This window comes from Chelmon rostratus, chromosome 5 (assembly GCF_017976325.1).
Source record: "Chelmon rostratus isolate fCheRos1 chromosome 5, fCheRos1.pri, whole genome shotgun sequence".
Classification (NCBI taxonomy): Eukaryota; Metazoa; Chordata; class Actinopteri; order Chaetodontiformes; family Chaetodontidae; genus Chelmon; species Chelmon rostratus.
Window position 1 is genome coordinate 8,117,363 of NC_055662.1, and position 17,880 is coordinate 8,135,242.

Genomic DNA, 17,880 nt, shown 5'->3' on the forward strand with positions numbered 1-17,880 from the left:
GCAGGAAGAAAACAGTTGTAGCTGATGTAGTTATTGATTCCTTCCCTCTCCGTTGTTGTGTTCTCATTCTTGCTTTTGCATTTTGCTCCAGCGATCTCTGGCGTCACCTCTCCTGCCGTCTGCACTGCCAGCCTTTTCTCTGCGCTTGGTTGTACTTGTGTCATTCACCTTGTTGTCTTTGTCTTGCTCGTGTTTTTCACACTTCGTCCCACGCATCTCTTTTTACACCCTCTGCCTCCGTCTCACCTCTCCTCCACCCATCTTTCTTTGTCTCATTGCACCAACAGAAGAACCATGTCTACAAGAAGACCCTGCAGGCCCTGATCTACCCCATCTCCTGCACCACGCCGCACAATTTCGAGGTGTGGACGGCCACCACGCCCACCTACTGCTACGAGTGCGAGGGTCTGCTGTGGGGCATCGCCCGGCAGGGTATGCGCTGTGCGGAGTGCGGGGTCAAAGTGCACGAGAAATGCCAGGAGCTGCTGAACGCTGACTGCCTGCAGAGTAAGTGAAGTTATGAAACTTTAAAAATAGAAGCCTGAAAGAGATGTACTCCAATATAAGCGACATATTTAAATAAATATTTTTGGACTTTTGTGTTTACAACTCTGCTTCCAAAAGAGTTGGGACAAGTTGGAATGTGTTGCTGTCACCAAATTTAGAATAAACATACAAAAATCAATGAAGTTGATGAGGTAAGCAATTAAATATATTGTCTCTGAACTGTTTTCAATTGAGTAGATGTCAAAAAGGATTAGCAAGTTATCAAATTCTGTTTCATTTCTGTTTTACACAGCGTCCCAGCTCTTTGGAACCAGGCGTGTATTATTGCTCCCTGCGAGCAGGGAGTGAGCTGACTGAAAAGTCTGTCAGAAATGCCAGTGCAGTCGTACAGATTGTGAGACTCACTTCCCTAATCAGAAGCTAGCTTTTGAATGCAGCGCTGTTTTCCAGCTGCCTTTCAACTCTCCGATGTGAGAGCTTCCAACAGCTAAGTTGAGCTTTTACAAAGAAAAAGTGTCTGAGCAAAAATGTCACTGGGGGATACATTTGCCAAAGCAGACATCTCTGTGATGTAGTTTTGTTTGCCTGCAGAAATGGAATAAGTGTGAGAAGGAATGAAAGGTATGCAAGAAAACTGACAGGTCTGCGTAAAAAAGTCATGAACCTAAACGGAAAAACACGTGGTCCATCATTTAGCATAATTTCATTCTACCATTTCTAGTGCTATTTTTTTTCACTTGTACCTTCTGGAAGTCATCACCCACCCTTCTCTCCCGTTTTCTCCCACCTTGTTGTCTTCAGGAGCGGCCGAGAAGAGCTCCAAGACCGGGGCGGAGGACCGGACGCAGCACATCATCATGGCTATGAAGGACAGGATGAAGATCCGCGAGAGGAACAAGCCGGAGATCTTTGAGGAGATCAGGAAGCTGTTCAACGTCACCAAGATGATCCACATCCAGCACATGAAGAGCATCAAGCAGAGCGTCCTGGATGGCACCTCGAACTGGTCAGCCAAGATCACCATCAACAGTACGTTCAGTGAATTTTTAACTTTGAAATAGAAAACAGTTGCCTTATTTATTTATAGGGAACATTTGCCTTCTTGATATTGTTCTGTTCCGTTAGTTTTGAATTGGAGTAAAAGATGTTTCCTCCCTCTGCCCTGTTTGCCAGCTATTATATAATATATATGATAGACAGGAAGAGCTTGTCCAACCCGTCTCTCCTTTTACTCTCTTTCCTATCATTCTCTGTTGTCTAGTCTGTACATTATTACCAATGCACCAACTGGATCTTAACAGCGTCCCTGAGGCTTGCAGCAACAGGATACTGTGTGTGTGTGTGTTCACACTTGTGCAGTGTGCATAACACTCATATCTCTGTGAGAAGTCAATCTGCAGAGCAAACTCAACGTTACGTTCTCACCGTTTGCTTTTCTAAGTAGTATGTTCAAAAAGTGAAGCTAATTGAGTTCTTGCTCTATGCTTAAAACTGTTCAGAAAATAGGACGTTTTCAGGTATGTGCTAAGAAACATGATGTTTAGCCAGAAATCAGAAGGTGAGACATCGACTTGGCAGGCCTCAAAGCACATTTTCAGACACACTTTAAAATGGTGTGACAGTGGTAGAAAGTTAAAAAAAGCTGTTTTGTTGCACAATCGATCCCAGGAAGATGTAAGAAAGCTGCGTAGTAAAAGTAATCAACAGTCTATGTCTCAGCGCCCTCAAGGAACCTGAAGAGCACGGCAGTGACGATGTGAGGCCTATACCAGAGCATGTCAGGTTTCCCCAGATAATTACCTAAAAAAGAAACTGTCCCGCATTCATGAAACTTTCGCCTTTTATCTGACAGTCTTGTTCTGAACTGTGGAGGAACTCTGACTCTTTATCTGCAAGCTTCACTCATTTGAACAGACGTGCATCCCCACCTCCCCTCTCCTTCCTTTACCGAACATCATCAGGACTGCTGCTGTTACCAAAGCAACCAAACACATCACACCATATAGTGGCAGCAGTGTTGCCATGGCAGCCATCACACCTTGTCTCCCCGATCACCAACGATGAGCTCCATTAAAGAGGACATACAGGGACAGGCGTTCACAATCTCGTTCATGGTCAGGTGTTTATCGTTGTCACTCACTTTTCTGCCAGTCAAGGTCAGACCACATACTCACAGATTCTACAAATGATCAGGTTTTGATTTTATATGGAATTAACCCTGATATTGTTCATATATCATGTTTGTATATTTCTCATATAGTTTTAGCCAATGCTGTCCCCTCAGATGTAGTGGAGAAACCATCTATAAATCATTCATTGTTTGAAACTCTCACTTTTTTTCACTCTTTTCTTTTTGTACAAATCATTTCATGTCCCCCCATTTGAAATGCATTCAGACACACTTTTTAACTGAAGCTCAGTTTTATTAGACAAGATGTGATTGAACTTGATGTTGGACTGACAGGAGATGCCCTACAGAGGGCTCTTTGAAAACTCTGTTGATTTCATTAGGGAATATCCCAACCAATTAATATTCAAAATTCCCTTTAGCACAGATAAAATGGATCAGTCAATGACACTAAGTGAACCACGGGCAAAGATTTTTACAGGAGCTGATGTGGATTTGTATGATATTGAGTTTTAAGTGCACATGATTTAGAAATCAAGAAGCTGAAATTGAGGCTGTGTTACAGCTTTTGCGTGTCAGAATATGACTTTCACCTGTATGTATGAGCCGAAAAAAAAAGTACTGATCCAATACACGATTGTTGTCGGCCCAATGCTGGGCCAAATGCGCTTATTTGCATAGAAGATTTACATCGATACGTATGTGAAACTGTTCCTCTATGCACTGCAGTATAGGAAATGGGAAAAATATTGGATGTAGGCTGGTACTTTTATTTTGGCAGATGAGTAAACTTCTTCGTACTCTTCCTGGGTTAAATCACTCACCTTCTGTTCCTCTTAAGGGAACACACTCATGCACCTTTTCACAGTCATCAACCTTCCTTCAGTTAAACAACCTCCTTGGCACCTGTTGACCTTTCATCTCAAAGAAATGTCTCCAGTGAACTCCATAAACCTTTAATCTCTAACTGTTCTGTAACTTAGATACAAGAGAAGCCAGACAGATCGTCTTCAAGGCAAACGCATTGATTGTGTTGATGCTGTTTGAGCCAAAGTGTCATAGAAACTGCCTCGTATTGAAGGCGTTGCTATGATTTCTTGACAGAGTGCTACAGAAGCAATGTGTAGAATACAAAGTGCAATAAGTACCTCTGCCAAGGAGGTAATGTTTTTAGTTCTGTTTGTTTGTTGGTTGGTTTGGCTGTTCGTCAGCAAGATTACGGAAAAAACTACTGCCCCGATTTTCATGAAACTCGGTGGAAGTGTGTAGCATTGGCCAAGGAAGGAGCCATTATATTTTGGAGCGGCTCCGTACCAAAGGGTGGATACATGAATTATTTTCTGCTTTAATTAAAAATGTGAGATAGGGCATCTGTCCTTGGAATAAATGTCATACATTAATCCAGCAGAAAGTAGTAAAGTTCAATGGTGACAAAACATAGTCAGGTATAGAAATGACCCCATGGGTTGCAGTAATCCTCAGGGGTAGTTGACACGTGTAGTCTCTCAAACTTCATGCAGAAAGCAGTCGTTATGGAGCACTCAGGGACAGTGGATTCATGGGAGAACCAGTCCAACTGTAACATCACCACAACTGCATCAATGCTATTCTCTCAAACTAAGGCTATGGAAATGTAAAGACACATCATGCATATCATGCAACTAATTACACTCTTGCTCTCATTCAAATGTGAAATGCCAATAGCTTTGGAAATACTGTATATTCAGACATATGCTGTGGTGGTGCTTGCAAATTTGCATGTCATTGAAGAGTGGACAATTGCCTTTGCAGAAAGCTCTCCAAATGCCCTTTTAGTGCTATTTGAAATACAGCAAATTTACATGCTGGCGTGTAGATTTCAAGCATGCTGGTGACACTCTCTGTGTTCACTTGTCACTGCTCTCAGTCTTTTTAAAAGACCTCATCAGTACTTGTTGCACAGAACAGCAGAGCATCGGGTGACCACAGTTGTTTAAGGAATTTGGTTAGAAATATTGTTACCCAACATCTGCCTGTGAGTCGTGAGTATTGTGTATTGTGTGCAAGGCTTTGCATAACTGTGTGGGTGATATCTTGTGTTTTGGTGTGTGTGATATCTTGTGTTTTGGTGTGTGTGTGTGTATGTGTGTGTGTGTTTGTGTGTGTGAATGAGACAGAAAGATGATGGTAACGAGTAGGTGTTTGTTGTTCTTATGCAATTTTCATAGTCATTCCCTCTGTACTTGTGTGTCTGTGTGTGTGTTAATAGTTGTAAGTGCGCAGGGTCTCCAGGCCAAGGACAGGACAGGCTCCAGTGACCCGTATGTCACGATCCAAGTTGGGAAGACCAAGAAGCGAACGAAGACCATCTACGGCAACCTGAACCCGGTCTGGGAGGAAAAATTCAGCTTGTAAGAGCTCTTCTCTGGATTGTGTGTGTGTGCGTGTGTGTGCGCATGCATGCGTGTGTGTGTGTGTGTGTGTGTGTGTGTGTGTCCCACACTCTCCTGCTAGCTTCATTGCACCTGATTGGTACACCACATCATGCATATGTGTTAGTTCATAGAGTTTTATGAAACACCTGTGAGGGTGTAAAAAAAAATCTATTATCAGTGGAAGTACTGCATTCAAAAGCATCAGTAGTACCTCCTAAATGGAGAGTATCAAAAGTAAAAGTATTGATTATGCAGGTTTGATGCTTTCAGTGTGTTATTATTATTTTATGTATCTATTTTTTATATTTGTATTTCATTACTTTCAGAGCCAACTAGCAGGCCTCCGTTGTTTTTTAATGCATATATTGTGCATTAATGTGACAGATTGGTTAACAAGAAAAATGTTAATGGTCAAGTTGAGGCCAATTTTAATCCCTAACCCCTCATCATATTCTATAAAGTCATGTTTTTAATGTAAACTCTTATTTGCAAAGCAACTGGAGCTGTAAAACAGATGAAGTGGAGTAAAAAGCACATATAAATAAACTCAAGTACATTTTTTAACACATAAGAAAGTGGCTTTGAGACGCACTGGGTTAGTATCAGTCAGCATATAAATCAAACGTTTTGATTAGCGGTTGTGTTACTTACATAGGTCCCATTGATTTGATCACTTGCAAAAAACGTACACACATCTAGACAAAACTGTCAATATTAACCCAGTCAAAACAAACAAACTGTATTTCAACATGTAGCCCAGACTTGCTTGACTTTGAAATATATTTGTTGAAATGCTTTGGAAACAACAGTTTAATCAGGAGAGATTTATAAGAGAAAATTTGAAATAAGATTACATTACATAAGGAATAGACTTGCTTAAACCCCGGCAGGAAGTAGAACACCATGGAGAGTGGTCCTATGAATTAGGTGCTTGCAATATGAAGGAAACCCCCCATAGAGGCTAGACACTGGTGGTGGAGATGAGAAATGGAGCTGGAGATTGGGAAGACTTTGTGGGAGGGAACACTTCTGATTGGAGGGTTTTTTCATTTGAGAGGCTTTAACGGTTAAGGTGGTGAAGGGCTGGAGGTGGGTCACAAAGTCTGCTAGCACGCAGCTGAATGACAGCGGAGAGAGAGAACACATTTAAAGTTTGACAACGTACAGATGATTGGCTAAAAGTGAGCGTATGAGGCTGTGACTGGATTCAAATTAAGATTCAGGAAAACTTTTTTGATCCCTGCAGGGAAATTGCTTTTTTGCTGTACTACTTGCTCAACACACAGTTAACAAAGAAGGATAACATACTTTAAAAGGTTAACAAAATCTGCTAAGTTAAGAACTACTATGAAGACAGCATAGCCATAGTAATAATAATAATATATAATGGTGAAATCTGCAAATGCAAATGTGATTGTGTGAGTATGAAGACATGAATGAGCCTGTGCTGGTTGATTTGGAAGGCATGTGCAAACAGATAGCAAAGTTCAGTCAGGGAGACTAAGCTTCATTTATATGTAAGCTATACATATAAAAAGGTTTTCGCTTTTCAACTAAATTTAGGCAGGGTTTTGCCAAGACATCCAAACATGTTTCCCTTGCAAATCAGCACATCAGTGCTTCCAGGGTGCAGAATGATATCGACGAGCACAGTTTTTGAATATTTTTGAACATTTGTGAGTTTGTTCCAGGCATGCATACCTTCCACCTTAGCTGCGTGCTCCCACATTCATTAAAACAACACCCCAACCTCTCGTCTCCGCAGCGAGTGCCACAACTCATCAGATCGAATCAAGCTGCGGGTCTGGGACGAAGACGATGACATCAAGTCACGAGTGAAGCAGCGTCTGAAGAGGGAGTCTGACGACTTCTTGGGTCAGAGCATCATCGAGGTCCGAACCCTGAGCGGAGAGATGGACGTCTGGTACAACCTCGGTATGCTGTCAGTCACAGCCATTGAAATGTGGTAAACACGGTGTATGTGTGTGTATATTTCTGCGTTTGTGTTTTTGAGGTAGATGAGTACATAATCGGTCTTTACATGCATGTGCATTTCGGAGTGTGGATTGTGCACATAGCATGGCTTTTTGAGGACACAGTGTGACAGTTGCCGTCTTAAATCCTGGGTTTAACTTAAGTCAGACGTGGGTTTGTGCGTGTCTCCATTTCCAGAAAAGAGAACAGACAAGTCGGCGGTGTCCGGTGCCATTCGTCTGCAGATCAGTGTGGAGATCGAGGGAGAGGAGAAGGTGGCGCCCTACCATGTACAGTACACGTGCCTTCATGAGGTATTACACACAGACACATTCAAGCCCACAAACACACTTGTAACGGGGAAACTGACGGGAATAAGCTGCAGTCCTGCACTGCCTGTGTCTGTCACTGTCCACAGAGAGTTCTGTTCTTATCCAGAGCGAAACCAGAGGAGCAGTAAGCCACGAGCACATCTTTGTTAAAATGTTTTGATACGTGTTCAGCCTATAATGTGTCAAAACAAAGTGAAAAATGTTCGTCACAAGCTCCCTAAGACAAAAGTGATATCGCCCAATTCACGAATAAAAGAGAGAAAAGCAGCAGAAAAGCAGCACATTTCAGAAATTAGAACTATTGAATGATCTGCGTTTGAAATGACTTTGAAGCAATTTGTAGTCAAAATTGTTGTTGGCCTTTCAATAGATAAGTCTACTGTATCTGCAGAACAGTAATCAATAGTTTAAACACTAAATTCAGTGAAGAACAAAATGGAAGATCAATAGACATTTTCCTGATGTAATAATAATTCTTTTGGAGTTTATTTGAACATCAGCACAGATGCAGAATGATTTTTGATTTAAAGCTTTTTCATTTTTGTCAAATTGCTTGTCGTGTTTGAGGCTGCTAACGCGGAACAGAAAAATCCTTTAAACTGTTAACAGTTAAAGAAAGAGAATGAATGAATTGGACAATTTCTGGACAAACTTTTTTTTAACTGTGATGATTTTTCAACAATCTTTGAAGGCAGAACATCTCATCTCAGCTCAGCTTTACTTCTTTGAGCCCTGCTGATGTTTTATTTTTTGCTCAACCTCGTTCTTTGTAGAACATCTTCCACTTCTCGACCGACGTGGAGGGAGGCGGCGTGGTGAAGATCCCAGTGGCTAGCGGTGACGATGCCTGGAAGGTTTACTTTGAGGAGGTGCAGCAGGAAATTGCGGACGAGTTCGCCATGCGCTACGGCATCGAGTCCATATACCAGGCTATGACGTAAGCCCAAGTGTTAAAATGTGTGCGTGTGTCTGATTATGCAAGTTTGCAAGGCACTCCCCATTCAATTCATCCAGCAGGCCACGATGTCAGCCCAGTGTGTGCATGTGCGGGTAAATCAAATCAGGAAATGTTTAAAATTAGTGTGATTGTGGGCAGTATTTATAGGCCTGTTTGTGTGCGTGTGTGTGTGTGTGTGTGTGTGTGTGTGTGTGTGTGCGCGCGCGTATGTGGTTATATGATGAGCGGTGGGTGGGGTTGTCATGAACTATAAACAGCATGCAAATTAGTTTATCTCATCTAATGAGAAAAGATGACCTGTCACCTCCGAGATTTCCAGGCTGTTTGATTGGATCACTGCAGGCAGGTGGAGACACAGCAAGCACACACACACACACATCGACACACACTCTTTTAATTACATTAATAATGTTGTCATTTGTGTGTGTGTGTGTGTTTAGTGCGACCAAGCAGCGCTATCACATAACATAATCCCACTGGGAAGCATTGAGTAAACAGAAGTTGGAATGGCCCAGACTTTATCCCAGCGGATATGAGCCGATCCATAACAAGCCAAATGGAAATGGTGATTGAGATACACAGACGCACTGTGGCCATTATAGAAGAGTCTCACTGAAAGCTCACTGAGCTTCAGCTGCATTTTCACTCCTTTACTGGAACAAAAGCTCCTATGTGTCAGTTAACAGTCTGGGGGCTGTCAGGTGTCTCGTATTCCTCACCCCAATTAGCAACCCCTCCACTCAATAATATGTTCCGCTCGCTGTTGCTTCATTTGCATGTTTGAGCTTTGCTGTGCAGAATGATCTATGTGAAGAGTTTGACACTAGAAGACTGTTGATATCCTGCCTTAAGCTCATTCTTCGGTTCCCATGATGCAACTCCCATGATAGCGTCTTCCATTAGACCCTCCATGCCTGATAAATCAAACTCGAGGACCCCGATTTTTAAAGTCCTCTTCCCGTGCAAAAATGTGTTATCTCAAAGCTCAAACCGGCAGAAGTCGTGGTTACATCATCGGGGTTCTTATCTCATACGCAAAACAACTCATGACGAGGCAAATGATCTGCAGTTACCCCTTTAATGATGTTTATATGAAGGATCCGCAGTTTCCTCTCACTGTCTTGATTTGTCCTATCATTACATGTAAATGAGCCGTTTTGTGTAAAGATGTGTCTGATATGTGGGTAATATTTATGACAGTTGAAGTAAAAGCAATTGTTCACCAGCGATTCAGTCGTCACTTAATTCACCTGTGTTGAATTTGCTCCCACCTCTCTGCATTTCTTCTCTCTCTCATCTCCAATCATTCTCAACCCATTCCTCCCTCCATCCATCCAATCCTGCATCATCTAATCTTCTCCCTAATTTATGTTCCTCCTCTGTCCTCTTTATGTCTCCTTCTCAACTCCTCCTTCCTTCTGCCTTCACCTGTTTCATCCTCCTTCCCTCCCTCTACATGTTCATCCTGCCTTTTTTAACATTTTTACTGCTTCCATCTCCTCCTTTAAACCTTCCTTCCCTTCCTCCTTCTCCCCCCTCATCTCTCTCATTTCCTTTCCTCCACAGCCATTTCTCTTGCCTGTCCTCTAAGTACATGCTGTCAGGGGTGCCAGCAGTGATGAGCACCCTGCTGGCCAACATCAATGCCTTCTACGCCCACCCCACCGCCTCCACCAACGTCTCCGCTCCTGCCAGATTTGCAGCCTCCAACTTCGGGGTAAGTGACCACCAGACACAATGACATAAACACAGATAAACACTAGTCTTTTCAGTACAATCATCCCAGTGCAGTGGACAGGAAACAGGTGATTTGATAATCATAGAGTGTTAGAGACGTAGTTTTGAGTCCCCACCAGATCATTAGCCTTGACTCAACCTCATTTGGTCAATACACGGCTTTTCATCTCTGACTGAAAACTTTGGTATGTTCAATGATAGAAACGCAATTATCTCCAACTAAATCAGTCTGAAACTGCTGATGTATAGTTGAAGGTTGACATGACCGAGGGGGACAGGGAAACACAGGGAAAGGGAGGAGGAAGGAGGCTTCCTGACACTGTGCTTGTAGCTCATTCTTGGACCAATGATATATTTGAATTAAAGATACAACATTGCAGTCAGCATCAGATTGGGACCAATTCCAAATCAGTACTCTAATATTAACACCGTGCAGGAGCTCGTTGTTGCATGTTAAAAAAAGGAAATTTCTTGATCAACACTGTGCAGTATAATGGAAAGAAGTCCACAAAGAGGAAAGATGATACAAAATACATGATGACTTAGTGAACAGTGATGGCTATGAAAAACATTAATATAACATAATAAAGTAGGATTCAGACACCAAGTGTATTATTTTACATTTTAAATAGTTTCGGCCCCAAAAAGAGAATAATTAAAGGATTAAAACTTCGATTTAGTCGATGTCCCCACAGTGTTTCATGACAGAGGAGAATGCTGTTGCAGCCATCATTATTCAACCACAACTGTTGCTTGTAATTAGGCTCTAAATATTTTGGGAACCCGTTTTTCTTCAGGCCCCCTGCAGTCTACTCTCCGGTTAGACTGAATAGGTTTAAACAGTGATTTGTGAGTCCATAGTATATTCAGCTGGTAGTCTGTGATCCACTTCCAACACTGCTAACCTGAGACCAACCTTCTATTTCTGTTTTGAAGTTTTAAGAATAGCTTTGCTGAAGCAGCACGCCCGCTCACTCCAGCTTGTCAGAGGCATCATTGCACACTTAATGCTGAAACAGGAACCTATTCCTCTTTACACCTGCACAGGTGATTTTCCTATATTCTTATATAACTCTTCCTCAGAAGCATCTTTGTCTCTTTCCGCCCCTGAAATCGTCAGTCTGGCTGGTTCATCGTACAGCCTTCTGTTCTCCGTGTGCAAAACATTACTTTTTTTGCAAACCATACATGTACTTGTAAAGAGGACTTTCTACAACCTAAGGGCATCAAAGACCAGGATGTAGAGCAGTCCTCTCAACCATCTGACTGACCGAATCGAGCTTTTGTGGTTGTTGTTTCCAAACTTTTGAACTGTTGTATACTTCAGTGCCAAATATTGGCTTGCTAAACCTTGAAGTCTCCTGCATTTCCCAGTATTTCTCCCAGGGCTAATGGGCTGGCTCTGTTTCTTTATTCACTGCATGCTTTGTCAGTCACTCCTGATTTCTCAGAACCACTGATTTGATTTTGACGACGCCTGGGAAATGATACATCCATAGCAGCAAGCAATCAGTCTTAAAAAATACCCCTGACATGGATATTGGTTGCACCACACTTACAGTTCAAAACAATGACAGTGACATATGACTGTTTGTCTTCCTGGAGCATTGCAGATACATAACAGCATTAAGATATGGAGAGTTTGTTGATGTTTCAAAACAGAAAACATTTAATGCCATCTCTTTATTGAATACGTTTTACTTTCAAGATGCTTCAACATTGACCACAAAATGCTCTTTTCATCTTGACGTGTTTCTTTAGGATTATACGAATATCTTTTAGTCACTGTAATGACACTGATTGGATTTCTAATGCGAAATACAGACCACACCCATCAAAAAGAGTAGAAAGAAACAGCCAGAATCAAAAATTAACATTTATAGAGGGAAGCGTGACTGAGATTGAATTTTTTTATAGGTTATTAGTCTACAATTTGACCTAAAGTAGGCGTGTTCCCACACAAGCTGACCCACGTTCTCTGTAACGCTTTCTAAAGAATGACCTGTACAGAGTCAGTAGATGGTGTTCCTGTATGCTGCTAATAATCTTTCTCATTACAAGGTAATGTCTCATCACTGTGGGATCTTTGGAACAGCTCTGAACCTTGTGGTGTCCCAAATTCAGCCCGCAGGCCCCACAGGAGCCACACAGGGGAGGGGGGGGACAATGACAGCTAGAGGCCAAGCTTAATGACTCCTGGGATCTTTGCCAACAGTGGCGACTTGAGTTCTCCTGCTGGTTGCACTCAGACTCCGGTGATATACGAGCAACTGCAGGCAGCGCATTCTTGCTTTAATGGGTCAGGGGATGCAGACAGACTTACTCTCACCAAGGGCTACAACTGTGTGGGTCTGCTTCTGGGTTTGCCAGCTTGGCAATAAGCCCTGCTGGAGGTGGATAAGTGTATTTCTCTCATTAAATTTCACTGAATTGAGACATTTTTCTATGTGGGTATCTGGGTAATTCATTCATTTTAATTAAGCTGGTCTATCTTTGCCTGTATGATCATAGAGAGCATCAGTAACACTGTAATGACTTGACAGTAATTAATGCGTGACTCAGCTCAAATTACTGTATGAATTGATGCATGACATATACACTCTAAAGTAGAGACGGTACCCACACCAATTAATGACTAAGTGACTATTAGCGAATGTTTTTGGCTTCACGAATAAAAACTAATTATCCTAAACTGACTATTATTTAATACATTGATTAACCTGTGAGTTATAACCATTTATTAAGGCATCACTTATAACCCTGATACCAAAAAACCCGGGAGGCTGTGTAAAACATAAATGAAACAGAAGGTGATCATTTGCTAATCCTTTTGGACATTTACTCATATTTATTTTGGTTTATTAAAGACAGTACAAAGACAATATATTTAATGTTTTGCCTCATCAGCTTCATTGATTTTTGTGTAAATATATGCAACACACTTCAAACAAGTTGGGACAGGAGCCACAACAGACTGCTAAACAGGTTGATTGATAACAGCATCATGATTTGGTATTAAAGGAGCATCCTGGAAAGGCTCAGTCGTTCACAAGCGAGGATGGAGCGAGGTTCACCACTCTGTGAGCATGATTGGATAAAGGATGTTACTACATGGGCTCATGGACACTTCATAAAACTCTTGTCGGTGAACACAGTTTGCAAATGACTGCATTCTGGTCTGGGTTGGTATTAGCTTGATATCCTTTCATCTATATTTCTTCTGTTTCTTAATTGATTTATTATTTTTGGTGTCAGACAGAACAACCACAGGCAGCACTGAGCGTGTTTTTCTGCTCTGCTCGGCCAGTTTTTTTTTTTTTTTTAACACAGTCTCTCTCGTCCGGCTCTGGTGATACTGTGCTTCCTCCCTTCTTCCCTCCTTCTCCTTTTCTGGTTCTTCATTACTTTGTCTGTTTAAATGTTGAGCAAAGCCAATTTCATTGCATCCATTGCCATGGCAACAAGGTGATTTCCTAACCTGTGAAACTTCACTTCAGCCTCGCACTCCGTCTGCCCCGCCCGGGAAGAGATGCCGTCATATCGATCTGTTCTCCCTCACCTCTGCTCTTCATAATTCATCTCAGAAATCATGTCATCGGCTGACAGTTTTAGAGACACTGCTATGTTGTACAGGTGTGTGGGTGTGTTTGTGTGCCTGCAGCCTGTGTGACGATGTGTGTGTGTGTGTGTGTGTGTGTGTGTGTGTGTGTGTGTGTGTGTGTGCAAGAGTAAGGAGACTACAGACATGTCAGCCTCTCACTCCTCCCCTGTTGTTTGGGAGGGAAGCTGTTGATACAACCGTACATTTTGCCAGTGGGAGCAAAAATAATTCAATTTTTGGTTGCTTTTACCATAAATGACTTTCCCAGGGAATAGTTTCTGAGCGAGTGCAGTTTACTCCTGCAGCCATTATCTGTTGTACACGTTCACACCTGCAAGCTCTCTAGTTGTCAGCCACAGGCAGTCCTGGTGAAGCTGCTGTGAATGTCTGGCTGCTTAAGTTTTCTCCAGCAGCAGCAAAAGCTCTCACAATTCTTAAAATGCTCCCTGTTCATGAGCAATGGCTGCTCTTTAAATGTTCATTATTGAAGGTGTACTGAAGATTTTGCAGCAGAGCAGGTCATGGATCAGTTTAATTAAGGTGATTTAGGTTGATGTCGGGTAAAATGTTTTATCCTTCACGTTGTGTGATAACGCCGAAACCCACATTTGCTCTTTTAAAGTGACGCTTCTGTCAGATGTGCCCATTTTTCTTTCTTGCTGTGCCCATTTTGTACATTCATGACTTCCTTTGAATATGACTGCACCTGAGTGGGAGAAGAGGTGTAGTGGCAGTGGGTGTCAATAATGACTAAGCAGCTCAGTGCAGGAATTTAGAGAGTTGAGATTTACACTTGTGCTGCCTGCCTGCAGTCAAAAGCATAACTCATTCAATGCAATGATTTGCTTTAAAGCTACCTGCCTTTTTGTGGATTATATGTTGGCCAATTTGACCTCAGCAGAGAAATTCAAATACAACTGGGTAACTTTTTATTTTATGGTTCCCATAGTGTCATCATCTCCTAGAAAGGAAGTGATCTATAATGGTGATTTCTTAGGAGGTCCCTGAAAATGATTATTTATTATTACGATGTAGCAAAAGTAAGGGCTGGCCCAGTGATCGGATACTGATCTGATCTATTGTATGGACAGTGTACAAACTGGTACTCACGTGCCTAACCTAGAGAGTCTCCTAGTCAGGGCACAGCAGGTCAGCTGAATACAATACAACATCTGTAGAAAATCAAGTAAAATAATGCTTCTTTAAAGACAGCTTATCGACTCATACCAACTCACTTAATTCAGAGCTTTGTCTTTATTTTCCATTTAATAGAACCAAAATACATGTTCTTTACAGGAAACGTCCCCGTCTTTGTTTCCTGCTTTGGGGCAAAAGTTCTTCCAGGACCAGAGCAAGACATGCCCTTCCCTCCCATGATACTTAATGTCATCTGCTTTAAGCAGCTTGTTCAAAGTTATTTTATCAGCATGTGGTGATTCTGCACCTGCTCCACAAGGAAAACTAAGAAGCTTTGGTGGTGACACCAGCCTGGTTACATCAGTTGTTAGCGCTGTGAGAGAGAGTTTGTTTCAGCTGATTTGAACTCAATGCACCTACGAACGCATATTCCAGCCCGGTTTACTGTACCACAGTGTCACAAAAAAGATATAATGTGTATCTTATTCTGAGCAATACTTAATTAAGTAATAAAGAATTGGAAGAAGCACTTTGTCTGAGACTGCTGCTCAGAACAAAACTAGAAATTAAGGACAGAAAGGGAATATGACACCATTGACAGGCGACCAATGAAATGCACGGTTACCTTGAACAAAATTACGGGTTTCTCTGGGTTTGAACGTTGTTTGATAAATTTTTTAATCAACAAAATACTTAACATAGATTAAGTCATTTTTAGACATTTTAATGTGGAAGTGTTACATATCAGACCCGATTAGCTTACTCAGCTACACTGTATTCTCTAAGAATAATAAACCTGATTGCAGACTTTAATGAAAAAGTTGAAATGTTCATTTCCATTTTCCCCTTTAGGCTACTTAACTTAATTGTGAGATGAAACCTTTAGGCTTGTAACATGAATTATTCCCAAATAAAAAAGATATTTGTCACACATCTGATGAATCGAAACATATGCCAAATGTTTTATGGTCACATAAATTGTGTCACAGCAGCAGAGGGCAGGGATGTTCATGTACCCCGACCTGAAAATCACTGCAGTAGACCTGAAGGGACAAACTGGCCCCTCAGTGTGTGGGGAGCAGGTAACGAGGAGAACGGAGCCAATTACAATTATTACTGCTACTGTGTGTGTGTGTGTGTGTGTGTGTGTGGGGGGGGGGGGGGGGGGGGGGGGGGGGCTTGCTTTAGGGAAGGACAATGTGTCAGTGTGCTATTTTGAGGTCAAAACTGATCCGTTATCCTTGTCTCAGGCTTTTGAGGTCAGTTGTGCATGTGTTTGTGTGTGTGTGTGTTCCTGGGTTTTGAACATAAAGAATGAGGAGTTTTGACAAGTTAGCACATTTTGTGTGCCTTTCTCATTCCCTGTTCAATTAAAAGTTTTACATATTTTTCTTATTGTCAATAAACTCCACAAAATCACCAAACCCTCAGTGCCTGACTGACTGACTGGTACTCAGCCCCAAAATAATTGGTTCCTATTGTCGATGTAGCAAAAGTAAGGGCTGGCCCAGTGATTGGATACTGATCTATATTGACTGATCCACATTAAATACATTTTTCTTCATCGATATCCTTACAAAATTTGTGCTAGCAGTTACATTCATTACGTCACCTGGCTTGCAGACAGTTTTCGGCACCACAGCAACCACTTGCCTCATGCTACCTTGCATTAAAATGATCTGAACTAGTTCCATACAGTTTTTAAATTTCGGAAAAAGAGAGCTCTGGTATCACATTAGTAATTCATATCAGCAGATACTGTCAGTTGAGGTATATGATCAATATCACAGGAAGGAATTGTTGACAATAAAAATAATTCATCCATACAATATTACCTGCTGCATCCTTTAAGAGCTGAGCTTTGGCATGTAGTTGTGCAAGTTAGTGTTGGGGTTTTTCTCCAAAACCAAACTCGTCTCCTTGGTTTCTTAACTGTCATGACTCACACAGCTATAACACTGTGTTTCTGCTTTCCCTCCCATAATTACTGACTGTTTGTATTGCTCCTGTCGCCGTGGGACATGCAGATACACTAGACACAAACAAAACAAGAGTTGAAAGAGTCTTTCAAGAGTTGATTAGAATTTGGCAATTTTTTATTGGTCTTTAGTGATAATTAATGTTGGCCAGTGTTCATACTTTCATCTAAAGATAAAAACAAAGGGAAACCATTTCCAACATGCTACCAATGTACAAACTAATGGCTTCTAATTGTCTATGCAACCAAGACTGGTTACTTTTCCAAGAAACTAAAAGATTGAGATATGATAGCTGTTTCACTTTTTAACTCTCAAATTGCATCAATTTGGGTACACTGGCATTGTTGCCTGCTAGATAAATGTATGTAATTTTTTTCCATCGAGGCTGGAAACCCAGCTTCTCTTTCTTCCTCCCCCTCGTTCTCACTGTCAGACAAAACTCATTTTATCTTGTTAGTTTGTCAGCCGTGTCGTGACTCCCACTATGCCAGAGTACTCTCTCCCCCCCCCCCCTCCCTCTTTCTTTCTCTCTCTCTCCCTCTCTCCCTCTCTCTCTCTCTCTCTCTCTCTCTCTCCCTCTCTCCCTCTCTCTCTCTCTCTCTCTCTCTCTCTCTCTCTCTGTCTCAATTTCGGTGTGCTTTCTTGGCATCACATGTTAATACATTTGTGTTGCCAAAATATATGAAGCAGAGTAGTGGCTAAATTATGAAATAAAGCAGTGAGGATGCCGCTACTGGCTGTAGCGAGCTGGTTGGCCATTGATCATAAGGTGGTTCAGTCCCCGGTTGCTCCTGTCCATGTGTCTCCATGTTTTAAGCAAAACACCAAACCCAGATAACTCAAATAACTCCCACTGAGCATGCCCTGCAAGTGAGTGTGCAAGTCATCTGTTGTATATTCAGTGTCTGTTACAAAGCCTGTGTGTATCCTTGAGGTCTAACAATGGTGTTGAGTGCATTTCCTTACTCATAAAACATTTGCAAATGTGATTTTTTTGTTAATAAGTGGATTGTATGAAACTGGCAGGATATGAATCGCACCCCTTGTGTGCTCACATGTGTGACATTACATCCTCGTGCACAATACACACATTTGTAGAAACATCGCTACGTA

General features: G+C 41.7%; 1 protein-coding gene across 2 annotated transcripts in view; it reads left to right on the forward strand.

The window, feature by feature from the left end:
• LOC121607207 (protein unc-13 homolog B-like) overlaps positions 1 to 17,880 on the forward strand; it is a 181,070-nt gene that overhangs the window by 105,047 nt on the left and 58,143 nt on the right. For both annotated transcript variants that reach the window (XM_041937920.1, XM_041937921.1), the window contains exons 15-21: positions 288 to 507; positions 1,309 to 1,536; positions 4,884 to 5,025; positions 6,815 to 6,984; positions 7,222 to 7,337; positions 8,129 to 8,292; positions 9,880 to 10,030. In XM_041937920.1, coding sequence (XP_041793854.1) covers positions 288 to 507; positions 1,309 to 1,536; positions 4,884 to 5,025; positions 6,815 to 6,984; positions 7,222 to 7,337; positions 8,129 to 8,292; positions 9,880 to 10,030 — 1,191 coding nt within the window. The remainder of the gene's footprint in view (positions 1 to 287; positions 508 to 1,308; positions 1,537 to 4,883; positions 5,026 to 6,814; positions 6,985 to 7,221; positions 7,338 to 8,128; positions 8,293 to 9,879; positions 10,031 to 17,880) is intronic.